This window comes from Perna viridis, chromosome 4, assembly GCF_037379345.1.
Source record: "Perna viridis isolate PV_CMFRI_1.1 ecotype Kerala chromosome 4, ASM3737934v1, whole genome shotgun sequence".
NCBI classification, from domain to species: Eukaryota; Metazoa; Mollusca; class Bivalvia; order Mytilida; family Mytilidae; genus Perna; species Perna viridis.
The window spans coordinates 25220968-25248542 of record NC_142448.1 but is presented as its reverse complement, the minus strand read 5'-3'; the positions used below and the strand labels follow the sequence as shown (position 1 = coordinate 25248542).

At 34.9% G+C, this 27575-nt stretch overlaps 1 protein-coding gene across 2 annotated transcripts; it reads left to right on the top strand.

Annotated features, from left to right (window-relative positions):
* Nucleotides 1-4947: 4947 nt before the first annotated feature.
* On the top strand, nucleotides 4948-24643 carry LOC148619458 (QRFP-like peptide receptor). 2 transcript variants are annotated; one of them, XM_088579346.1, is made up of 6 exons: nucleotides 4948-5961; nucleotides 18454-18887; nucleotides 19843-19947; nucleotides 20446-20554; nucleotides 23430-23527; nucleotides 24075-24643. In XM_088579346.1, the coding sequence occupies exons 1-6, from the start codon at nucleotides 5544-5546 to the stop codon at nucleotides 24168-24170; spliced, it is 1260 nt and encodes a 419-aa protein (XP_088435472.1). In that variant the 5' UTR covers nucleotides 4948-5543; the 3' UTR covers nucleotides 24171-24643. The 2 variants fall into 2 exon arrangements, with proteins under 2 accessions (XP_088435472.1, XP_088435473.1); XM_088579347.1 differs by having other exon boundaries at nucleotides 23430-23535.
* Nucleotides 24644-27575: the final 2932 nt, after the last annotated feature.

The following is a 27575-nucleotide window of genomic DNA, read 5'->3' as shown; positions in this document are numbered from 1 at the left end:
GACGAAAGAGGAAAGGAAAACTAAACATTATATGTGTTGATTTCCAGTGTACATAGCATGAATGAGATATCGGGTTAAACAAATTTTCGAAAGGGGAAGGAACTCTTGACAAATTTTAACAAATCTAAGATCTATAAAAGGTCAAAGGGTTCGAGAGAATTATACAAAAGGTACTAGTATTATCCATAGTGTTTTCTGTTACAAAATCCAATTATGATCTTACATGTGACCTATAAAACTTTCAGATCAAAAATGTCTTTGATGGTGAATGAAAGAGTTTTTTTTATGTACATAAAAAGTTTATTATGTTTTAACAATACGACTTCAAAGATACTTTTTTTCACATCGAGTACAAATTTTAATATTATCATCATCTTATGACAATACAATGCAGCAAATAAATGAATGTTACCAATAAGAAAATCTTTTAATCAAGAAATTATTTCTACAATGTAGTAATTGCTGGGAGGTAAAAAGGAAATATCCTGACAAAAATAATCGACAAAGAGGTTTTGCACGCTATTTGGTACCATCAAAAGTATCTTACTAGTTATGCAATTTATAGCATACGTCAAAACTTATGATATCAGTGTTATATTTTGCAAAAGTAAAAATCAAACAAGAGTCTAAGTGAAGAGGGAGTAAACAGATCACTGCTCATCATGTCAAAGATGAAAAGGTTAAAAATTGTTAATTGACAAACGAACTATGTAAAAAGTCGCCTTTTACGACAAGCTTAGCGCTGCTGCAGGTCTATTCTTTTGACACCCGGACCTGCACGGGGCGTATATAATCAGAGGAGCCCGAAAATCTGGGGGAAAAAATGGTTAACCATTACCAGCGGACATCCTTAAATTAAATGTTGTAACACACAAGTAGTCATTTGTAAATGTCTTTATAAAAACGCATCCATCAAAAGTATATCTTATTATATGATGTAACCAACCCTTATGTTCCTTGTAATCAACATACTGAACAAGACTAATACACGCCTTGATCTGCCTTACTGTCATATATGTTTCAGCACATATGTATTTTCAATATGTATATAACCATTAATCAAGTTAAAAACAAACTATATACACTAAAGAGCCAGAATCGATAAGCAACATTCAAATTTTTTTTTGTAAAAGCAACCATATTTTTCTTGGATTTAAATTCTTAACGTTCATTATTCTAAAGATGAATCATATGAATTTCGTTTGAATTCTGTCCAGTTTCTGAGGATGGAATGTTTGGAAGAAATTTCATTTGAAAAGACTAGAACTCCAACATGGAATAACAGATCTATACACGAACATTTCATTAAAGAGTAATCTCATCATGCTGAACACTTTGACTCCATGTCAGAATTTTGCAAAACCTAACTGTTTTGGTGATGAATGCATGCGAAGATAATTTTTCTGACCCCTGTGTTCTATTTTAATAACGGGAACTATCGTTTTCGACGAATAAAAAATTCCCAACGTCAGATATATGCAGAAAACCCTAAAGAAAATTTATACTACGTATACTTTGGTTCTGATTGGTCAAATAATGTCAGAGGAGTAAAAACGATTACTTGAGATTGGAGATTCATGTAGGCTAAACAATTGTTGTGACTAAATCTTTAGTAACTTGTTTTAATTAGCCTCATGAAAATACCATGGAACGCAATAATAATAGACAATGAATATGAAATGTAAACCGCATTTTTACATAAAAACCTGCAATTAATATTATCTAAAATGAATCATGAATTACAAAAAAAAGTATTCTCATTTCTTTTCCGTTTTCCATGTAGCATATTGCTCGCTGTAACTTATTTTCAAGACTACTTAAACGGATAATACAGTTAAATATTCTATCAATAAATCAGGCTTTAATTTCATAGTATTTTTATACAACTTATATTTCAAATATTATTGTTTTAAAGGAAGTGGGTTTGTTTGTTTGTTGGGGTTTAACGTCCGAGCAGCAATATTTCAGCTATATTCAGATGATAAAATGACCATGAAATGACGGAAGTGGGAACACTTTTTTACTTACAGAATACTCTTAAATAGTATGAACTTTCTATTTACACTATATACCATCCCCCATTTCTCATTTTGCCCGTCCAAAAATCCCATAGAGAATTCTGAATGTCCAAAAGAAAATCCCCATTTCCAGCGCCTTAAACCACTCGGCCAGTATAGTAATACAAATATTTAACATTTTAACTGTTATTTCTACCTAATTTATATCAAATGTTTTCTTATGATTAATTCTTTAAAACAAATTTCCCCATCCTACCCATTCGAAATCCCTATCCCTATTCCAAATACAAAAACTAGTAGAGATGAAACAACATTACAATCTACGATCACAACATTTTTTTTGCATCAATAGATATCGTATAGATATTAGATGGTATAGACATTACCTATACAAATAATACTTTTCACTATTTTTCTCGATGTTAAACATTTATGCACTAACAATTCCAGTACGTGTCGACCAGACTCACAATCACAAAGTTTTCCAATGTAAATTCATTCTTTTGAATTAATTAGTAATTTTGTGAATTTCTTTAATAGTATATTTCAGACAGTAGTAGTCTCCTGGGCACTTCAGACATCAGATTTATTAGATGTGATGTTATTCGTTTCTGTTGGGTGGACAAGCAACGTGGGCTATTTTTTTCCTAACAACATCAATCCTTTAACTTATTTTAACAATTTCCGAATCCTGTAATAAATCAAGTGTGTGGTACGCACGAACTTATCTTCGTCGTAATAGTGTAAAACGGAGATATGTAACTACTGTCATGCCTTACTGATCACTAGTAAGCTGAAATTAAAAGTAGGTGAAGAAAACGTTATAATGCATTAGTTAAGGATCTTCGCTGCTCTATTTAAGAATAAGAAGGATTTCGGAGAGTTGAGAAATCTTTTAAGATCGTTCGTGGTAGAAAAATTTAAGAAAATATTTTGGGTCAGTGTTGCTTGTTTTTGATATATAAGCAAAAGTCGTTTTTCATACTTACGCAATGCAAGCCATTTTATCACGTTTTTCATAGGGATGTAACCTGGTTGGTGGTCTCATTGGGGAAAGGGAAAAGAGTAAACATTTTTTTTTCTATTTTCACTTCTGAAAGTACCTGAATGGTTTGAAATAAATTATTTAAAATTACTTACCACAGTTGTAATACATTGAATACTCTACAGATGCCCTTTACTTTGATGACAACTTTGTAGAATGTTACTCCCCTTTGCTTTAAATCTTAAAAAAAACCGAAGCCAAAGTCGAGAATATGAAAAAGGACGATTGAAATTTTGGCGTGAAAAGGATTTCTCTTGGTTTTCTATACGTTTTGTTGTGTGATTAGAATTTTATATATTTAAACCACGAAGAAATTACAAGGATTTTATGACAAATAAATAATAATAGCATTTTAAGGTGTGTTTAACGAAATTATGAAAAGAAAAATTGTGGTCCTTTGGATAAAAATATTGCTGTTATGAAATGTATAAAATCAGTTTGTTTGTTGGGATTTAACGTCCGAGCAGCAATATTTCAGCTATATTCAGACGATGAACACGAAATTGATGACCAAATGAACATGATATGATCAAATGAAAAAGGGATGGGACACAAGGACAATGGAGTCGACAAATTTTGATTGCCACTGGAAATAGGGAGAGGTGGGTAGGGTCAGGCAATTTAGCCTCCTGTGGCGGAGCACTATGGTTCCTACTCCGGGAGAATACCACAGTAGGATTCTTTAACGTGCGGGGAACGTGGCATCTTTCCCAACAGGATGCACCACTATGGTTTGCGGTCAGGTTTTCCGTATTATAGCCTGACAACCCCAGCATGTAACACGCAAGGAGTACACATCCCAGTTGCTCTGTGGGCAGAGCGCCCTAGCCCCTGGCTAGGGTTCTGAGCACTGTTTAGTCGTTTTTTTACAAGCTTAGCGCTGCTGTAGGCCTATTCTTTTAACACCCGGACCTGCACGGGGCGAAAATAGCTGAAACATTGCTGTTCGGGCGTTAAAGCCATTAATAAATCAATCATTTACATAAATATAAAGAAAACAAAATTAAGATTATATATATATATATATATATATATATATATATATTTGCTCATGATAAAAAGGACCCTTCTTAAAACATAGAAGATTATAAATTATTAACAAACCCTTTAACGGGTAAAGGAAATCATTCCTTTAAATTAAAAAGAAAAAACATTTTCCAATATTTTAATGTCAAATTACCAGCGTTAAACGTGTCCTTGGTTTGTTACTAAACATAGTTAAGCCATAAACTAATTACAAATCTGGAAGTTTGGAATTTCTATTAAGATACGAGACACTGCAGACAACTGGTGTTGGTGATGATTTTTTGTCTTTAATTTCTGATGGTATCATGCACGACTTCCTAACGCTATTGTTTGAACGTGAAAAAAAAACTGTTTTTGATTTTGTTTAGAGGGTTTAATAATAGATGAGCCAAGATATATTTGACAGTGGATGAGGATCTTTTCTTCTGATTATATGTAAAGGATATTGAATCCATGTTTGCGAATATAAAACTCTATGCGAATACATTAGAATAATAAAAAAAGCAGCAAAATTGTAAAAATACTGTTTACAAATATTTACGCTATTTTGCGCCACCAAGCACTTTTGAGGCGATATATTTTATCAATAGCTTTTTGAAGATAATGTCGCATTTGCGTTTCGTCCCGACTAATCATTAAATTTTTAATTGCTTTCCATTTTTTATTTGTAATTGTGATATTTGAAGATATTTCTCTTTTCTGTTAACATGTACGTGTAAATGGATTAAATTCAAGGTTTATTTAACCTAGCTTTCAACCTACAATTACTCCAGATTTTATTTTGTACATATAAACATCGAATGGTTAATTGACTGAGCCGCTAACTATGACAAGAGTTCTAAACGGATTGGCGTTAAGTAAACAAGCATTCAATTTGTTTATTAATTTCCAAATAATTTCCTGCAGAATATCAGAAAATATGATAACTGCAACCATCTGGGCGTAAATTGCGAATCATTTTATCTTTTAGATATCAAACAGTTTTATACTGCAATAATTGATCTTAATTTCGTAGTGTTCTATCAACTTTGTGTAAAATATGACGATAATATGTAAAATATGCACAGTCATGAAATCAAAGCATCTTACGGTTTTCCACGGAAAGACATGTTTATGACAGAAGGAGAAATGCTATTGATAGCTGCCATTCCATTCTTTAGGCATTATTGAAGATCAGTGGTTCAATTATTGGATATCTTCGCTTAACAATGTTTGTACGATCTTAGCGACATTATTATTTCCCCGCGTAAATGAAGCAGAAGTTTTGGATAAACTTTCATCCGAATGTATTGGCATAAGATTTAAAATTGGCTTTGCAATTTATTCAGATTATTTTCTATGGTAAATTTTTGATTTTATAAATCAAACTTGCTAAATGTGTGGTAACCTTTGAAGTTTAAAAGATATTCAGTTATGATAACTTAAGTAACAGCTGCCAGAATATACTTTAAAGAATGGAAGACTTGCGTACGATGATTATGAACAACTCTAATGGCGTTTCAAATTTTTCGATGGATTTTACTTTAGTAACGTTAAACAATATTTCACTGGAAACAACGACTATAGACTTAGATGATATTAGTCAAATGTTATATCCAAAATCATTCAAACAAATTCCATTATGGGAGGCAGCAATCAAAATCTTTGTGTACACCATTATGATTATCGTGTCTTTAATTGGAAACATTCTGATAATATTGGTGGTCGCAAAAAATAAACGGATGAGAACAACCACCAACTACTATATTGTAAATTTGGCAGTTTCCGACTTACTTGTGACATTGTCTTGTACATGGGTAAATCTTGTTAACGAGTTATCAGAAGGTTGGATATTAGGATCATTTTTCTGTAAGGTTAATAGTTTTACTCAAGGTAAGTAGGCCATCAAACATAACTCTTAGCTCTAGCGAAATGTAAATTAGCTCTTTAATATTTTAAAGTAATTCTAAGCTCAAGAGGAATATTTTTGACAGAGGAATTGTTTGTACTTGCACTATGATCCTTTCCTTGGATATTCGTTATTTCTTTGTTAACGGTTCACAAATGGGCGGTAGATTTTCATAGCAAACTCTTACAAGATAAAAGGTTATACAAAATACATTCATTCATCATAGCTACATTTATCCCATCTTATTTCGTAATATGTAAAATTAACTTTAATGTGTACGTAATGTGTACGTAATGCGTACGTAATTGCAAAATAAAAGTTGTAATAATAACATCACAAGTAGTTTTTAAGACAATTAAGTTTCCTGAATTTAATAAATGAGATAAAATACGAGTTTAAGTCGGAATTCATGAACAACCTTATAGAACTTATTAAAATGGTTAATATGTCATTGTCGCTGTCGTGCCTTCACAAATGCCATGAACATGTATATACTCTCAAAAAATTGTTCGGTAATACATAAAGATTGAAACTTAAAGCTAAATAATCACAACTATCTTTATTGTTTATCATCAATTTTTTCTCTCAAAATGGTAGGAAGGGAAAACATATGAAACAAAGAGAAATGCAGGAAGATTAAGAGAGAATCGAAACGTTAACAGAAACAAGATGGATTAAAGCTTCATCATATTTTTGAAATAATTCGCGGTTTCCTCTTTCATTTCGTTGACGAGATTTACTAGTATATAAACTTTGAATAATTTTTTTTGTAAATTGTTTGATTTATTGATTGCTCTAAAACATGTACGATTAGGATTAGGGATTTACATTTTTTTTTATACTTTCATGGGACTGACATATGGAGAAAATTAATTTATATATTAAGCACTGAGAGTTTCAGATCGTTTAATTTTGATGCATATCTATTGTTCTATATACAAAGAAAAAAAAGAAAAGAAAACAAATATCTGTTTTCGAAGCGATATAATTGAAGGATTTTGTTTTTGTTTTAATAAATTTATATTTAAGGATAAAGATGTACTTTGAGTCTCATGGATAAGAGAAATGGTCGTTTTAGGGAATCCAGTAAAAATATGAAATCTTTGTTCGACTGATTGATATTCGAATTGACATGAAGACATCAAACCAATATAAGACAAAATCTTATTGAAATTGACCAGGGTGTAATTGCTCCATTATAAGCGTTATTGGGATCAAATTTCATTAAAAAGCAAGTTTAACGCATTGAAACTTAAATGCCAAATTGTAAACTTAAGTTAAAATGTGGGTTTCCAGATTTTTTTATATGACGGCAAAATTATAATAAGGATATAGATAATGAATGTAGTAGTGAATATTGATTTTTTTATTCACTGAACTTTTGCAAGTTTATGCAAGATTTTTAAGGTGTTTTATTCCTGCCTTTCAATTTTGATGCAAAACCTGTTTTCGCTAATTATGTAGCTATCAAACATCCGCGAAACAACACTTTAACAATACGAATCCTAAGAAAAACAAAGATAGCTACGCGTAGCAATATGGCACCCGCCACAGCAAATTTCATCCAAGATGCTAAAATCATAATATAGATAATTTTCCTTATAACTGAATGTGGTAACTAGAGTTTTAAGCGGAAAAAATGAAGTTAAGATAGCAGTAATAGACATTCGTGACATTGAAAAACATTTCATTCTAAATTCGGCATATTCAAATTTGACAAGACCTTTTGTTACCGTCTTTTCTACTATGTATGTTTATGACAATGGGGTCAACAAATTTTGATTGCCACTGGAAATAGGGAGAGGTGGGTAGGGTCGGGCAATTTAGCCTCCTGTGGTTCCTACTCCGGGAGAATACCACAGTAGGATTCTTTAACGTGCGAGGAACGTGGCATCTTTCCCAACACGGTGCACCACTATGGTTTGTGGTCAGGTTTTCCGTATTATAGCCTGACAACCCCAGTATGTAACACGCCAGGGGTACCCCATTCAACCACCTGGGGCACACATCCCAGTTGCTCTGTGGGCAAAGCGCCCTAGCCCCCGGCTAGGGTTCTGAGCACTATTTAGTCGCCTTTTACGACAAGCTTAGCGCTGCTGCTGGTCTGTTCTTTTGACACCCGGACCTGCACGGGGCCGCTGGTAATTGAGCTCTGATCTGTTTTAGTCATTTTCATATCCTTTACTCCTCACATTGATTATTCTTAAAATTGACAGAAGCAAACATCGTCTTGTTAGTTTTGTTTGTTTGTTTGTTGGTTTGTTTGTTTGTTTGTTGGGGTTTAACGTCCGATCAGCAATATTTCAGCTATATTCAGACGATGAACATGAAATGGATGATAAAATGAACATGAAATGAAAAAAAAGGATGGGACACAAGGACAATAGGGTTGACAAATTTTGATTGCCACTGGAAAAAGGGGGTATGGGTAAGGTCGGACAATTTAGCCTCCTGTGGCGGAGCGCAAAGGTTCCTACTCCTATCGAATACCACAGCAGGGTTCTTTAACGTGCGAGGAACGTGGCATCTTTCCCAACACGGTGCACCACTATGGTTTGCGGTCAGGTTTTCCGTATTATAGCCTGACAACCCCAACATGAAACACGCCAGGGGTACCCCATTCCACCACCTGGGGCACACATCCCAGTTGCTCTGTGGGCAGAGCGCCTAGCCCCCGGCTAGGTTTCTGAGCACTATTTAGTCGCCTTGTACGACAAGCTTAGCGCTGCTGCAGGCCTATTCTTTTAACACCCGGACCTGCACGGGGCGTTTGTTTGTTGGGGTTTAACGTCCGAGCAGCAATATTTCAGCTATATTCAGACGATGAACATGAAATTGATGATAAAATGAACATGAAATGATGATGAAATGAAAAAGGAATGGGACACAAGGACAATGGGGTCGACAAATTTTGATTGTAACTGGAAGTAGGGAGAGGTGGATTGGTTAGGGCAATTTAACCTCCTGTGGCGGAGCCCTATGGTTCCTACTCCGGGAGAATACCACAGTAGGGTTCTTTAACGTGCGAAGAACGTGGCATCTTTCCCAACACGGTCCACCACTATGGTTTGCGGTCAGGTTTTCCGTATTATAGCCTGACAACCCCAACATGTAACACGCCAGGGGTACCTCATTCCACCACCTGGGGCACCCATCCCAGTTGTTAGGATAGGGTTCTGAGCACTATTTAGTCGCCTTTTACAAGCTTAGCGCTGCTGCAAGCCTATTCTTTTGACACCCGGACCTGTACGGGGCTCGTCTAGTTAGGACTTTGTGACAAGTACTAACTTTTCGATTTTCTGTTTGTTAACTATAAATTCTACCTACATCAGCGCACGCTTTTGAATGGTTTCTAGACAACTGTAAGGAGGTAGACCTAGGATAAGGGACGCAACCTTTAAAAATCATTGGTACGTTTGTATTCAGCATTTTACATCAATCTTATGTAATCATCTAATTAACTTGGATTTATTTTATTCTGCTTCAAACGAGAAAGCTTGAGAGTCTTTGGTGAATATGAATATAATACATGTACAAACATATCACTGATTTCTTGAGTTATGTCCTTTACCCTAGGTCTACTTCCTCAGTCGAAATCTATATCGACGGGCACAGTTAAGTTGTCTAAAGACAAATGGTGGTCATGATGAACTCATAGACTGCCATGCGTTGTTGTATTTTCAAGCTTGGATACGTCATAGATTAATTTTTGTTTCACTTGAATTGACCAACAAAAAGTCTGTGGTGCTCGGTTAATGTAACGTTTGTGGAATGGGCGACTAGTTGAATCACTATTTATTAAACTTTTATTAAAGTTTATATGTTCTATTGTAAACAATTTGCTTTTTTTTTTATTTTGATGATCATAAATTTTATTTTTTCAATGAGTACATAGTGTAAATTTCCGAAACAGATTTCTCAGCTTCTATCGGAGAGTACGCATAGATGTTTGCATGATGACTTGTACCATGTCTCCACTTTCTACGTTCCTTTCTCATCTTCTTGTTCACCGATCGATGCAGTAATTTTTCAAGTGGTAGTTAATGGAAATTTTCGTGCCAATTTCTCAGCTTGTTTTGCAGGTAATTTGTTATTACTAATCATTTGTTTGTTTGTTTGTTGGGGTTTAACGTCCGAGCAGCAATATTTCAGCTATATTCAGACAATGAACATGAAAGAATAAAAAAAAAAGGATGGGTCACAAGGATAATAGGGTCGACAAATTTTGATTGCCACTGGAAAAAGGGGGGATGGGTAAGGTCAGGCAATTTAGCCTCCTGTGGCGGAGCGCAAATGTTCCTACTCCTATCGAATACCACAGCAGGGTTCTTTATCGTGCGAGGAACGTGGCATCTTTCCCAACACGGTGCACCATTATGGTTTGCGGTCAGGTTTTCTGTATTATAGCCTGACAACCCCAGCATGTAACATGCCAGGGGTACCCCATTCCACCACCTGGGGCACACATCCCAGTTGCTCTGTGGGCAGAGCGCCTAACCCCCGGCTAGGTTTCTGAGCACTATTTAGTCGCCTTTTACGACAAGCTTAGCGCTGCTGCAGGCCTATTCTTTTAAACACCCGGACCTGCACGGGGAACTAATCATTTGAATAAGGGATAAATATATAAAAAAAATTTGCTTGTACGGCCAATTTGGTGTGCTAAAAAAGAAGACAAATTTATTTCATTATTATTCTTCCGTTATAATTTTGGTGAGCCCTTCTAGGATCGTAGAAAACGCTTGCCCTATTGATGTATCTGGTCTCATACTTCAATGTTTTTTGCTCATTCAATGCTAGGTTACTGATCGCTTATTTGATTTTGGTGTGTGATATGTCGTTTATGTCGGCCATTGTCCCTTTAACCAGTTTAAAACAAATTCAGGATTTGCTTTTCCCGTTAGTTGTGAACGAACATTTCACAGCCATTTATCAGATTAGCTTGGCATGACCTGATAGGGTATTTTTCAATTGAAGAAAAGGTAACTTACCACGTTGTTTTTTTTTGTTTTTTTGGTTTTTTTTGTGTATGTTCAGAATTTTATTCATTTATTATTTCGATCCAGTCATTTAAGTCAAGATTGCGGTTTTACAAAATCACCCATAAATTATGTAAACAATTCCATACCGTTCAGTTTAATATTTGCGATTTAAAGTGTTGAATTTTTCGAAATATTAAAAATCGCAATAATTTTAATTTTAACAGTGTACGTTTGAGTTCATAGATTGCCGTAAGTAATGCTGATCAAGCTTGTTAAATGACAAATATACCGGTCACCCTTACGAGATCTAGTTTCAATGAAGTTTGCTTTATTATCAAAACGTTTCCAGTCATCACCGAGTGCAAGATTATAATACGTTTTCCTCGTTCTCATAAACAAATGTCTTAATTTTATACGGCAAGATTATTTAAAAAAAATACAAAATGTTTGCAGTCATCCTGATTATCAAAATAATTGACTACTTTACCACATTAACAATCGTTATAGTTAGACAAACATGCCAATCCCTAGTAAGATATTACATTATTAATCTTTATTGGTGTATAAATGTCCAAAATGGGAAATAACTACATAAACTAGATACGATTAGCAGTCGCCAGGTTCAATAAGATAATCGACCATAACATTCTAGATTTGATCTTGCCTGTAGTAGGCGGATAATAAAGTTTAACATTATATACGCAAAGATCTCGTGATCAAAATATTTTAAGATAGCTGCTAACAAAGCGCAAAAAATAGTGACACCATTTAAATGGTAAGCTATATCAGATGCGTTATTCCTGGTAAATTGGACGGAGCTAACGTTTGATTATAAAAAAAAAACATAGTTATCATTTAAATAAAATCCTAGTAAACGCTGAATGGTTTCTGTCTGTAAATTTACAATAATTATTAAGGAATAACGTTTCTCTGATGAAGCAATCTTAAGGTTATGTGGTTAACCTTAAACATATACTGAACTTTGATTGATTGATTGTTGGGGTTTAACGCCCGAGCAGCAATATTTCATCAATATCCAAGCGATGAACATGAAATGGATGATACAATGAACATGAAATTATAATGGGATTGGATATAAAGATAGTAGGGTTGATGGAATTTAGCCTCCTGTGGCGGGGAGCGCAAGGGTTCCTACTCCAACAGAATACCACAGAAGAGTTCTTTAACGTGCGAAGAACGTGGCATCTTTCTCAAAACGGTGCACCACTGGTTTGCGGTCAGGTTTTCCGTATTATGCCTGACGACCCTAGCATATAACATGTCAGGAGTACCTCATTCAACCAACTGTGGCACACAACCCAGTTGCTTGTGGGCAGAGCGCCCTAGCCCTCGGCCAAGGTTCCGAGCACTCTTTTGTCGACCAAGATCGAAGTCATCACTACAGAGGTTTTATGGTCGACATCATGAACTCGTTGATATTTAGGGTGTATCCATCTGCACCATGAAAACTGATATGTTTAACGTGTCATAGTTTTCCTTTCCTCTTTCGTCTACCCCGGACTTTTTACGAGCAACTCGGCGGATGTTTCTAGAAAAGCAGAGGACGCTTACCCTACCGGTGCATCTGGTCCATGCTCCCAGTTATTATTGGAGTCCGAGTTGCTCATTTACTTTTTCGACTTTGTATGCATTATTTTAGTTACTTTTTGTTCTGCCCCGTGCAGGTCCGGGTGTCAAAAGAATAGGCCTGCAGCGCTAAGCTTGTCGTATAAGGCGACTAAATAGTGCTCAGAAACCTACCCGGGGGCTAGGCGCTCTGCCCACAGAATGGAATGGGGTACCCCTGACGTGTTACATGCTGGGGTTGTCAGGCTATAATACAGAAAACCTGACCGCAAACCATAGTGGTGCCCCGTGTTGGGAAAGATGCCACGTTCCTCACACATTAAAGAACCCTACTGTGGTATTCTCCCGGAGTAGGAACAATAGGGCTCCACCACAGGAGGCTAAATTGCCCGACCCTACCCATCTCTCCCTATTTCCAGTGGCAATCTAAATTTGTCGACCCCATTGTCCTTGTGTCCCATCCCTCTTTCATTTCATCATCATTTCATGTCCATTTATCAGTTTCATGTTCATCGTCTAAATATAGCTGAAATATTGGTGCTCGGACGTTAATCCCCAACAAACAAACAAACAAAACTATTTAGTCGCCTTCTACAAGCTTAGCGCTGCTGCAGACCTATTCTTATAACACCCGGACCTGCACGGGTACATCGTGATTATGAAGACACGACAATAGTGTTTAAATAAGATGCGTTCTAACAAATATTTTTATCGAGTTTTTTTTTTTTTGTTTAACGCGTATTGTTAATTTAAGAGATTTGGTAATATGAATCCCGTTCATACATGATCTGGTCTACTCTAAAGAAGTACGGTTATGTCTTTTAAAATGCCATCAAAGTTAATCCGTGACAAACTGAGTATTGAATTGATTAAATCAATTACCATGACAACTGAATACGCATTCATGCTACAACAAAAAAGGTCATACAATTTCATTTTATCTTACTGTAGCAAACTGACAAGATCGTTATTTGTAAAAACGTACCTATATTTAATGATACTCGTTCTGATACTTTTAGTTTTTAATGCTTTACACTCAACTTGATGACATAAACGACCAAGCCATTAGCTTTACAACTAATACTGTCTGTGTTAGTTGATATTTTGTGATGACCGAATATTGAACTGTGTTGGATTGCTCCTTTATGGCCCATTGACAGAGTAGAAATTGAATATCAAGTTCACTAATGTGAAATAACTAAAAACCGGTAAATAACATGACCAAAAGCGGAAATTTATTCATTCAACTCAGATGAATTGGCAATCGCCATTGGATAAGATGTTATTGCAATTATTTGTATATACAATAAAAAGGTGACACATTCGGTTAAAGTGAATATTTCGAACGAAATAAGTATTTGAAAAAAAAATTTTATTTATGCCCACCATATTAAACCCAGTCAATACTTAACACTTAATGCACAGTTTGCTAAATAATAAAACAAAGTATACTGCGAAAATGTTACTGAATAAAATACATGTACATGTAAGATACATGTACTAAAACACTTGCCCCGTGCAGGTCCGGGTGTTGAAAGAATAGGCCTGCAGCAGCGCTAAGCTTGTCGTAAAAGGCGACTAAATAGTGCTCAGAACCTTAGCCGGGGGCTAGGGCGCTCTGTCCACAGAGCAACTGGGATGTGTGCCCCAGGTGGTGGAATGGGGTATAATACGGAAAACCTGACCGCAAACCATAGTGGTGCACCGTGTTGGGAAAGATGCCACGTTCCTCGCACGTCAAAGAACCCTACTGTGGTATTCTCCCGGAGTAGGAACCATAGGGCTCCACCACAGGAGGCTAAATTGCCCGACCCTACCCACCTCTCCCTATTTCTAGTGGCAATCAAAATTTGTCGACCCCATTGTCCTTGTGTCCCATCCCTTTTTCATTTCATCATCATTTTATGTTTATTTTATCATCAATTTCATGTTCATCGTCTGATTATAGCTGAAATATTGCTGCTCGGACGTTAAACCCCAACAAACAACAAACAAAAAACATAATACGGAAAACCATACCGCAAACCACAGTGGTACATTGTGTTGGGAAAAATGAAACGTTCATCGCATGCTTACCCTACCGGTGCACCTGGTTTATGGGATGTTTGCCCCAGGTGGTGGAATGGGGTACTCCTGGCGTGTTACATGCTGGGGTTGTCAGGCTATAATACGGAAAACCTGACCGCAAACCATAGTGGTGCACTGTGTTGGGAAAGATGCCACGTTCCTCGCACGTTAAAGAACCCTACTGTGGTATTCTACCGGAGTAGGAACCATAGGGCTCCGCCACAGGAGGCTAAATTGTCTGACTCTTACCACCTCTCCCTATTTCCAGTGGCAATCAAAATTTGTCGACCCTATTGTCCTTGTGTCCCATTCCTTTTTCATTTCGTCATCATTTTATGTTCATTATATCATCCATTTCATGTTTATTGTCTGAATATAGCTGAAATATTGCTGCTCGGACGTTTAACCCCAACAAACAAACAAAAAAATCTTCAGACTGTTGATCACGCGGTGAAAAATTGTCACAGGTCATCTCATGCATATGAATATCTCACGTGACCTTAGAAGAAAAGTTTCTGAAACTGAAGGGGACGCCAAACGGGAAATAGTTTGATTAAATAAGGTGGGTTTCTGCACGAAATCACTCCATAATGTAGATACAATTCTTTCATTACAGATACTATTTGCAAACAAGCTTTGATTATCTTGAGAGGAAGAATGGATATTTTTTTCTGTATCTGTAGCCCCCGCTAGTACCCTCGCGTCATCCCGCCATTTTGGATTTTTCCAGTTGAGCATCATGACAAATCTAAATATATTCTTTAATTTGCCTGCCTGACAATCTTAAATCTGTAGACTTAAAATAGCTGAAAATAGTATTTGAGAGACATATTTTTATATATTTTAATATTGAAGGAAAAATGAATCCTTTTTTCTCCCAGTCAACCGGTAAGTACAGTACTTTCGCGTCACCCCGCATGCATCTCAACAGACGAGCATTATGTCAAATCTTCTGTATTAATCCTGTTTATTTTTTTTATAGCATTGATGTACAATATTTGTTATATATTTTTTTACTGTTAGTTTATGATAAATAGGTATGAATCTATCATGAGCTCATAGTCCTGATAATTTACCTTTTTTGCTGTGTAATGTATGGTTATATTCATGTTACAAACTTAAGAAGGTTTGAACTGTTTGAGTCAATTTATTATTATGCAACAACAGCTAAAGTATAGGTATTGCATGCTATACATACATAGTATGTACCAATAAATACTTGTAACAAGTATTTTTTCTCCGACGCAGTTATTTCCAGAATAAAATATAGAAAATTATAAATGAAAAGAACAAATTTTACTGCGTTGGCTATCTTTTTTTTGAAAGATAAGACTTGTTTATAATACTGTTACTTGTAAAACAGTACAAAAATCTAGTTTCAATTGATGTATTCATATCATTGTTTGTCATCTTAATACATATACACATATTTACAATTAAAAACATAAGTTGAAAGCTGTGTAACATACTTGTTTTTGTCTAGGTTTAGAATAGATAGTAGAAATGTTATTTACCAAAAAAATGTTCAGTTTCTGTTTATTTAGAATATTTTGACCGCATTGCATTTAATAGGGATGGGACTTGCTAGTTATATGATATAGCCATTAAACAAATAAATGGGGTCCATTTGTACTGAAAGATACAAGTTGTTTGAATGACATGAAAATACAGATTGTTTCCATCACAGTCTTGAATACCCTTTTTGCGTCTCTCAGGACTGCTCCATTTTATGACTCCGTTCGTAACGCTATTTCGTAGAGATGAAAGAACCTAGGATTTGGGTGAACTACTATGTTGATGCTTTGGTCTGATTGTATGGTCATAATTCATTTTGAAAGTAATTAGACACCAAAAATGGCAAATTTATATGCTTTGACACAGGATCACAGGATTCAACAGTGGTTTAAATAAAGTCTTTGTCCAAGTATGACTAAGGGAGAACTTGGAGCTGTATAAATACTTGCTTCAATTAATGATAAGTAAAAGCAAAAGCTATTTAGTGAAGTGATAACATGGAAGAGTGAATTAACATGTATATTTTAAATGTGTATCGTCAAATCTGTGTGTGGGTGAAAAGTAAGAAAAGGTTGTGAGTCATTTTCCCCCATTCGTCTTTTCAACTCAAGAAGCCATTGTTGCTCAGCTAATAAACGGTCTTTGAAAAAAAAAATCTTCTGAAAGAAAGAATGGTAAAAATATTTCTTTCCCTATTTTAAAATATTACAATCCTTTTTTATGATTAGAAATGTGATTGTGCAGTAAGAAACAGAGCAAAATGTGAAGGGTTCATTGACTCAGTACTTCAGTACTTTGACTTGATATATATATGTAGGGTCACTGAAAATAAACAGTTTGCACCAGGTATTTCAGTTTTAATGTGGGCAAAAAGTGTGTGAGGTACAATGGCAAGTTTCACCAAACACCAAAAAAAAAAAAAAAGAAAGAAAAAAAAAAAAAAAACAATATGCCATTGCCAATTTCCCCCCGAAAGTAGTAATTGTGTCAATATTAATAAGAATACTGTAAGTCAATCCATGATCATAATAATGTTATTCATCTGGATTGCACAATTGTTAAAGATGATTTGTAACATTTTTTCGGACAACTTTGACCAGTTCGTGAATTCATTTGTGGATACCTGACGTAATTGTGATTATTACATGTATATCTTACTGTTAAGGTAAATCGCGAAAATACTCTCCATACTAGACTTTGTTCAACTGAAAAATCAAGTTAACACTTCCCTATTACAATATTGGGAAATGTCTACTAATAAAACTAGCGTAGAAAAAATATTCCTTTCTTTTAAACATTTTTAACATTTTGTTATAGACCGGAAGTCCTAATTTTCATTGGATTAACCTAAAGGGAACGAACAACGAAATTGAACCCATGAATAAAAGCACCGTCACAGTAACAAAACATGATTGTTTTTATTCATTGGATTACCAAAGTCTACGAAATTTTAAATTGAATTGTCGACAATAGAAATGATTTTTACGCACAACTTTTATGTGACAGTGATTCATCAAACAAATTAATTTCATTACTCTGGTTATAGAAATAAGCAACCTTCTTCATTGGCAGTGAAACATTTAAATTGTATTTATCAGTAGGGTTTATATGCATTGATTGAAATATGTTTGTTCTGTCTTCCTGATTTATCTGTTTGATCAGACATGAACTACAAAACCAATAGGGATTGGTTTGAACTTATGTTCACAAAGCTTTTCCTTAAAATCAATAAAGGTTGTCTTCAACGAGTAATACATGTTTTTATAAGAAAAGACCTCGAAAAATTATTTATATAAACATGCTTACCCATGCGTATTTTATATCAGTTTCGATAATTTATAAACTTATCTTTTGTCTTCATACGAAAGCAAACGTTCAATAACTTTTCGATGATGTGGGTTTTCATAAATGATGATCTGATTTTTTTATTTGTAAACCAAAATATGAGATTTAAAGATTTTCAGTTACTTTACGAATCCCGTTAGGTAGTTTTATGAATAATATCTTAAAAATGACTTTCTATGAATTTAAGAGAGTAACGAGACATTTGCCACAACTTTAATTTCGAAGGGTAAAAAGTTATTAGGAACTAATTAAGTATGTCTAAGCGCATTGTCAGATATTCAACTACTGTCAACTCAGAAATTATTCCTATGTCTATATATTATTGCAACAAATGAGATGGGATGTAACTTCGATGAAAACCGTAAACTTTAATTTCCTACAAAATTACAATATTGCAATAAATTAGTACGTGTGGTAATATTTGAAATTACAGTGTATAACTGGAGTTCGATGAACTTAACTCCATTGTTTATTTCTTTTCAGTTGCATCAGTTGTATCGAGTATTCTGTCTCTGACTTTAGTGGCTTACGACAGATTTTTTGGAATCGTGTATGCCATGAAAGCTCATATAATAGAACGAAGTGCGAAATACTCATTGATATTAATTTGGGTCTTCTCGATTACAATTGCCCTTCCAATGTTATTCTTTCGACGTCTGTATGGAAGGCATTGGAAAAACCATGCGGAGTTGTGGTGTGATGATGACTGGTCCCTTACAGCGTCAGAAACAACACCTGGGTTTCATAGGCCTGCTAGAATAACCTACTATACAATTATCTGTCTCGTATTGTTTATATTTCCAATCATGGCAATGATAGGCGCTTATTGTGGCATAATACGAACATTATGGCTCAACCAAGTTCCAGGGGAGAGAATTACGCACGATATTAGTGGTCAAATGAAAATGAAACGCAAGGTGGGTATTATTACTATTATCTTGTGATTAATCCTGATCAAATTTGGTGATTTTTTTTTATTTCTACGCGAAATCAACCATTCATCTAACTTATATCACAAGATTTCTGGTAGGTTTCTTTCAATAACTCTGTCACATAATTCTTGTACAAGGCATCAGATCACACGTTGGTTTTTTACGACAATAGGTAATAGTTTACCTAGATGCGCAAGTTAAGTATGCAAATTATGACATACACCAGATACTGTCAGAGTACTACAAATGTCCGTTAAGTCAACGGGCGTGATACCGTTTCTATTTAGGGTCGCTATAAGATTAAAAAATCATTCTTTACCCGGAGAATTAGTACATTTTTGAAATGTAAAATAATGTTCACTTTATGACGAATAGGTAATTATATCCGTATCAAATATTTGCGAATTTTCTTCTTTTATTTCATAATTAAACGTGTCTCATTATCAAATTAGGTCATAAATCAAAAGACAAAATTAAACTTAAAAGATTTTTTCGACGTCTGTTTCCTTTGAAAAAAAAAACTCGCATTGCTTGGACCAATCGTTTAATGAATCATAACTACTTACTGACATTTTATATTTTGGATATTAAATATACATCAGAAGTCTATTAACATTAAAAAGGGACTACTGGATCGATCAAATTACCTTAATGATATAAAACTCTTCTGTTTTTTTTAATACACTAATTAATGTCTTTTAAGTTTGGAATTTTCAAGAAATGTACTTCAAACGGCATACTGATGTAAGCATTCAACAAAAACGGCATACTGATGTAAGCATTCAACAAACATTTTTTACAATGTACGTATAACTTTTATTTGAAAAAAAAAACACTTACAAAGTGTATTTCAAATAGGCTACAAACAGTTGAAAAATATATTGATAATATGTTCTACAAGTGGTAAAGATAAAACTGTCTTATGATTTTTATGTTGTAGGTTGTTGTGATGCTGATTATCATATTAGCTGTGTTTTCCATTTGCTGGTTCCCGTTACAGATTTCGATATTGTATTCGGAATACAGACCAGACCTTTCTACAGAGGTACTAAATTGCATTTTTTTCAATTCTAGTAACAATCAAACTCGATTGCTTATTGTTCTTGCAAATACATGTATGAAAAGGTTTATTCATAAAGTATATCGGTAATAGTAAAAACAAATATGCTAAAATGTTAAATGACAAAAATAAGCAGTTGTGAATGGTATACATTAACCATAAGCTCCGAATGCTATCCCGAACACCACACACTTGTTACCGATAGAACAATTCCTATTCCCCCAAAAAACTATCATTATATTTTTCTTTAATTTATTCTACATTATCAAACCTAATTTAAAAGAAAAGTCTTCATGCAATCAAACTAATGTTTGTAACTTAATCAAGTATAAAGTTTCATGAATTAAATACTTTTAACCAACACCCCATTCAAATCCCTATCCCCAAATACCATAACATGGTGAAGTTTAACCCATACAAATACTGCATATGCATGTTTGAAATGGCTGATCAAACGTGTATGAGGATATGTATGTGTTTTAGATTGGCAGTTGGTACGAGACGTTCTATTTTCTCGCCAGGACTTTAGCTTTCTCGAACAGTGCAATAAATCCTATTATATATGCAGGTTTCAACGAAAACTTTAGAAAAGGTGTGTATGTAATGAAATAATGATGAAATACGTTGTGTGTTGTTATAACATGTTCATAAAACTATACCTGACTAGGCAATAATTTTAAAACAAAGTTATACAGACTAGGCACTGAATATCGTTGTTCTTAACATTTTAATTTTTGTCAAATGATCTCATAAGAGGCGTAGCATATTTTGATTCTATTAAATAAAAAGTCTACTAATTTTTAAATATGAAAGTTTAAAAGTTTTTGATTGTTGGATTATTCAATCCTTCCCAAAGGGAATCAAGTATTCAAGTATACAACGGTTGTTTCAAACAGTAAACAAATTTCGTAGTAGTGTAATGTCCACTTATTTATTATTATTATTTTTTAAAAGTTTTTGTGATTGCGTATTGAAATACCTTTTAGCAACTTATACAAATACTATATTCTCTAACCATACGATAAAATGGAAGCTATCCATGTTAAATTGCCACTCATGGAATGTGTGAAACTTAAGTTTTTTTAAAAAATGCAAAGCCTAGATAGACAATTTAGACTGCCTGCTTTCTAAATTGAATTGTTATGACATTCACGATAAAGTTGTTAGATAAAGTCTTTGTTATTTGTGATTATATTTGTGTATATTGAAAGGCGCTTCATTACTTAAGACGTAATTTCCAAGTGCTAAAAACGGGTTCAGCATAAACATGAAAAGATACTCATTAAATGTAATAAAACATAATCCGGTTATCTTCCATAAATTCAGTCAATAGTTCGTCGAGATTGCTGTAAATTTGTATGTCCTTGGTCAATACTTCTTTTAATTGAGGAAGAAAACAGAATGCAGTCAGGCGCCTTTCTTCATTTCGAATTATTGAATGAAACCTGAAGATGTAAACTAAAGTAGAACATCACAAAAATTGGAAACAGTGACTTTTTAAAAAAAAATATTAGGAGACAGGCAACAATATTTTCAAGGAATTAAAAATAATAATAATAGTTTAGGAGTCGTTTGAATACTGACTCTCGTGTCACCCCTTCTTTATTATTCTTTATTATCAGATTATAAAATTATATGTAGTATGGAAGCCAATGCTGATCCAATTCTCCACATACCCTACTTTACCATAGCAAAGTAGAAAAAAACAGCATTTGCAAAACAACTGGTCGAGAAGTTAGGAATGATAGTTTCAGGTTTCTACATTAAGTGATTAAATTTACACTGAAAAGTTTTGATGATCAATAGGAGATTTTACAAAAACATAAGATAAAATGACCGCATCGACTAACTGCGTCTGTAAAAAAATGGTCAATGGTCGCTTTGTGTGGTTCCTTGAGAAGCACAACATGCTATCTTTTTCGATTTGGAAGTATGGTATTTTAAAGGAAATATTTGATATGGGGTTGAAAAGAAGACTTCCTCTGTTCTTATCGATTTTTTGTGTGTCGGAACGTCATTTTAATGTTGGGGCTAATTCAACTTTTTCTGAGGAGAAGGAGCAAGAGATGGGAGTCCATCAGGGAAGTATTCTCTCTGTCACTCTCTTCAGCATTAAAATTAAAAGTTTAGCAATAGTTTTTGAAAGACGAGTTTGACACGATGCCCTGTGTGTAGACGAATGCAGTCAGGCGCCTTTCTTCATTTCGAATCATTGATTGAAACCTGAAGATGTAAACTAAAGTAGAATATTTAAATATTTCTAAGGATTTTTATAGCGGATTTGAAGGTATTATACAGACATTTGATAAACATTAAATGTCTAAAATTAAATTTTATCAACAAAGTTGTTGATATATATAATGATTGATTTGTGGTGTTTAACATACAAGCAGTAATATTTCAATTATATCCGAGTGATGAACATGAAATGGACGATAAAATAAACATGAAATGATGATGAAATGAAAAAAAGGGATGGGACACAAGGATAATGAAGTCGACAATTTTGATTGCCACTAGAAAAAGGGAGGGATGGGTAAGGTCGGGCAATTTAGCCTCCTGTGGCGGAGCGCAAAGGTTCCTACTCCTATCGAATACCACAGTAGGGTTCTTTAACGTGCGAGGAACGTGACATCTTTCCCAACACGGTGCACCACTATGGTTTGCGGTAAGGTTTTCCGTATTATAGCCTGACAACCCAGCATGTAACACGCCACGGTACCCCATTCCACCACCTGGGGCACATCCCAGTTGCTCTGTGGGCAGAGCGCCTAGCCCTCGGTTAGGTTCTGAGCATTATTTAGTCGTCTTTTACGACAAGCTTAGCGCTGCTGCAGGCCTATTCTTTTGACACCCGGACCTGCACGGGGCGGGATGACCATGATGATAAAATGAACATAAAATGATGACGTAATGAAAAGTGGAATGGGACACAAGGATATTTGGGTTGCAACTTGAATTAGGAAGTGGTTATGGTCGGGCAATTTAGCCAGCAGGGTTCTTTAACGTGCGAGAAACCTTATATCTTTACAAACACTATGGCTGCACTACTATGGTTGCGGTCAGGTTTTCCGTATTACCCTCGACCCAGCATGTAGAGTACCAGGGGTTCCACATTCCACCACCTGGGCCACACAACCCAGTTGTTCTGTGGGCAGATCGCCCTAGCCACCGGCAGGGTTCTGAGCACTATTAAGTCGTCTTTTACAACAAGCTTAGTGCTGCTGCAGGCCTATTCTTTTGACACTCAGACCCGCACTGAGCTACTGCATAGAAAAGTTCTTTCGTGGTATGCAACAAAAAGTAGAAATTGTTGATTAAACGTTTTTTAAAATCAAAATATCATCGATTATATCGTCTTAGCAAATTCTATTGTCTTTAATATACAATCACTTGTTCATGCACTTTTACAAGTCATGCACATACAGATCAGTGCATACATTATCTAATCAGTGTTTTATTCATAGGAATACAATCAATGTGTGGCTGTTATAAGAAACCTACATGGACAGCTATAGCTAGGATTGATTCTTTTAGAAGTACAACGCTCACAGCAACTTCAAAAGTATGATGGTAATTTAACGTTCGTATTGTCTTTCATTAGTCTTTTGATCTTCTTCATATTAAAAAACGATTTCTGAATAAGTTCACACTAATAAACTCTATTGCTGATAGGTTGTTCTTCAAAAATGTTACCAGTTAACATACAAATCAACTCTGAAAACTATGTTAAAAAACGGATGCGGAATAAACGAAATATCTACAATATAGGTATTTTGATGACAGCTAAATCAAGAAAACTGATGATTGGAACGGTACAAATAATCAACATTACACATTTGAGAACAGCGTAAAAACAATAAAAGACTTCAAAAACAAAGATAATTTGGATCAGGCCGATCTTCTTTTTCCACGGACAATTAAAAACATAATGAAAAAAAAAAACTCTTTTGTACTAAACATGAAAATTAAATGCTCCATTTCACGTATTTCAATCATATCTAATCTGGACTGTAAAATAGGACAACGAAAAGTATGTTTATTGTTTTGATTTATAAAACATCACTAAATATTACTAAAACACAACGAATAAACTCCATCATTTATTTTAGGTTTACTACAAGAAAAAGATATCAGTTCAAGAAACATCATTGATGCGCAATACCTTTCAGGATTGTAGAGAACACAGACGATTATTAAATTTTTAAGGTGTATTTATCTTTTTTTGAAGTGAGGAAAGATTTGCATTCATTAGTTATTTTAAATATTTCATTTTACCTAACATACTTTTATTGCAAAAACAAGCACTTCAGTTAATGAGTCTATTTTGTAATAATGAAAAACAAGATTTAAAGTATTTTTTTAAAGAGCGTTCAATCCGATTATAATTAAACAAAGACTTCTTTACTCTTTCGTATAAACTAATACTACAAATGTCATTGATTGCAAATCAGTTGCAAATATGAAAGCAAGACCATTCTCATAACAACTCTTAACAATATCGATTTGTGTTAAACTAATCAAGATGGACAGGGTTTCTTTTTATTTGTGTATGTATTGTCGAATAAATCATGAGACTGTCTTAGTTTGTTTATTAAAAAGGGGGGATTTCGTGAACATCGTGAAGCTCGGTTACTCAAGATAGATTCAGTCCATAAACACGGGAAATGAAATATAAAAAGGCATCAAGGAACAATAGTGACAGACAGATTTAAAATCCAGGGAACACACTAAAAGAAATTGAAAAACAAACAATGTGTAGAACATGACAAAAATTGGAAACAGTGACTTTTTAAAAAAAAAATATTAGGGGACAGGCAACAATATTTTCAAGGAATTAAAAATAATAATAATAGTTTAGGAGTCGTTTGCATACTGACTCTCGCGTCACCCCTTCTTTATTATTCTTTATTATCAGATTATAAAGTTATATGTAGTATCGAAGCCAATGCTGATCCAATTCTCCACATACCCTACTTTACCATAGCAAAGTAGAAAAAAACATAGCATTTGCAAAACAACTGGTCGAGAAGTTAGGAATGATAGTTTCAGGTTTCTACATTAAGTGATTAAATTTACACTGAAAAGTTTTGATGAGCAATAGGAGACTTTACAAAAACATAGATAAAAAGACCGCATCGACTAACTGCGTCTGTAAAAAAATGGTCAATGGTCGCTTTGTGTGGTTCCTTGAGAAGCACAACATGCTATCTTTTTCGATTTGGAAGTATGGTATTTTAAAGGAAATATTTGATATGGGGTTGAAAAGAAGACTTTCTCTCTTCTTATCTATTTTTTGTGTGTCGGAACGCCATTTTAATGTTGGGGCTAATTCAACTTTTTCTGAGGAGAATGAGCAAGAGATGGGAGTCCCTGAGGGAAGTATTCTCTCTGTCACTCTTTTCAGCATTGAAATTAAAAGTTTTGAAAGACGAGTTTGACACGATGCCCTGTGTGTAGACGACTTTTTGACAAAATATGAGTAATATTGAAAGGCAGTTACAACTGGGCTTTAGACAACTTGTTAAATTTTTCTACATCTTTTTGTCGAAAACGAAGGCTGCATCCGGACCCAGATCTCTTTCTTTATGGTAATAAAATAAAAATAGTAGAAGAAATAAAATTCATTGGTTTACTCTGGCATTAAATTTTCTTTTCTTCCCCATTTCAATTGACTAATACCTAAGTGTCTTAAGTCACTAGATATATTTAAAATAGTGTCTAGTACCTGGGGTGTTGAAACCACAATAAACTTGTATTGAGCTTTAGTTAAGTCTTAACTTGACTATGAAACCATTGTGTATTTTCCAGCCAAAAAATCTCTCTAATCTTATCTAAAAATTTTGGACGCCGTTCGTCGTCAGGGTTTGCGTATTTCCCTTTCTGTTTGTTTGCTTGTTTGTTGGGGTTTAACGCCCGAGCAGCAATATTTCAGCTATATTCAGACGATGAACATGAAATTGATGATAAAATGAACATAAAATGATGATGAAATAAAAAAAGGGATGGGACATAAGGACAATTGGGTCGACAAATTTCGATTGCAACTGGAAATATGGAGAGGTGGGTAGGGTCGGGCAATTTAGTCTCCTGTGGCGGAGCCCTATGGTTCCTACTCCTATCGAATACCACAGTAGGGTTCTTTAACGTGCGAGGAACGTAGCATCTTTTCCAACACGGTGCACCACTATGGTTTGCGGTCAGGTTTTCCGTATTATAGCCTGACAAACCCAGCATAAAATAAAGTTAAACCACGGCTATCCAAAATTTTTCATCATCACCATTCCTATCAGGAGACCATGTTTACTATAAAAAACAATTATCGTTGAAAGCAAAGTATAAAAATTTGCGAAAAAATGGCCGCCAAGAACAACCTTTCGTCATCACCATTCAACTTAAAGCACCTAGTGTCTCAAGATGGAATCTGAGCAACTGGTGAAAATGGGCGTTAATGGCTGCCTAAAAAATAAATTCAATACTGCCCGTCAACTCAGAATAATAAGTTTCTCGTATGGGTAGCTTTCATTTTCATTATTCTTCTATAGTTGAGGGAAAAAGTCAAAAAAAGCATTTTGACCCCTATGTGTTATTTTTAGTAACGATGTTCATGATTTTTTGACTGGTAAAAAATTTTAAATGATCAGTTTGTGGAGGAAACCTTAAAAATAGTATGGCAACTTTAATTGAATTTCATTGCAATTAATTTCAGAAAGTAGTACACATTAAAACAATAAAAAATCCTACAACAAGCAACAAATCATTTTGAAAATTATGGCAAAGGTCCGTCTACTGATTGTGAAAAATATCGCTCTAAATCATCATGGTGAACACTTTTACCCTATGTCAGAATTTGGTTAAACCTAACAATTTTGGAGATCAAAAAATGCTGCCTGACCCCTATCTTCTATTTTTAATTTTTGTTTGTTTGTTGGGGTTTAACGCCCGAGCAGCAATGTTTCAGCTATATTCAGGCGATGAACATGAAGTGGATGATAAAATGAACATGAAATTATGATGAAATGAAAAATGGGACGGGACACAAGGACAATGGGGTAGAGAAATTTTGATTGCCGCTTGAAATAGGGAGAGGTGGGTATGGTCGGGCAATTTAGCTTCCTGTGGCGGAGCCCTATGGTTCCTACTCCGGGAGAATACCACAGTAGGGTTCTTTAACGTGCGAGGATTGTGGCATCTTTCCCAACACGGTGCACCACTATGGTTTGTGGTCAGGTTTTCCGTATTATAGCCTGACAACCCCAACATGCAACACGCCAGAGTCACACAAACCAGTTGTTTGTAGGTAGAGTATTATAGCCTGATAACAAATTTTGTTTGCCACATAAAAAGGGGAGGGATGGGTAGGGTCGGGCAATTTAGCCTCCTGTGGCGGAGCGCAAAGTTTCCTACTCCTATCGAATACCATAAACAGGGTTCTTTAACGTGCGAGAAACGTGGCATCTTTCCCGACACGACGCGCCACTATGGTTTGCGGTAAGGTTTTTCGTATTACAGCCTGACAACCCCAACATGCAACACGCCAGAGTCACACAAACCAGTTGTTTGTAGGTAGAGCAACCTAACCCAGGGCTAGGGTTCTGAACACTATTTCGTCG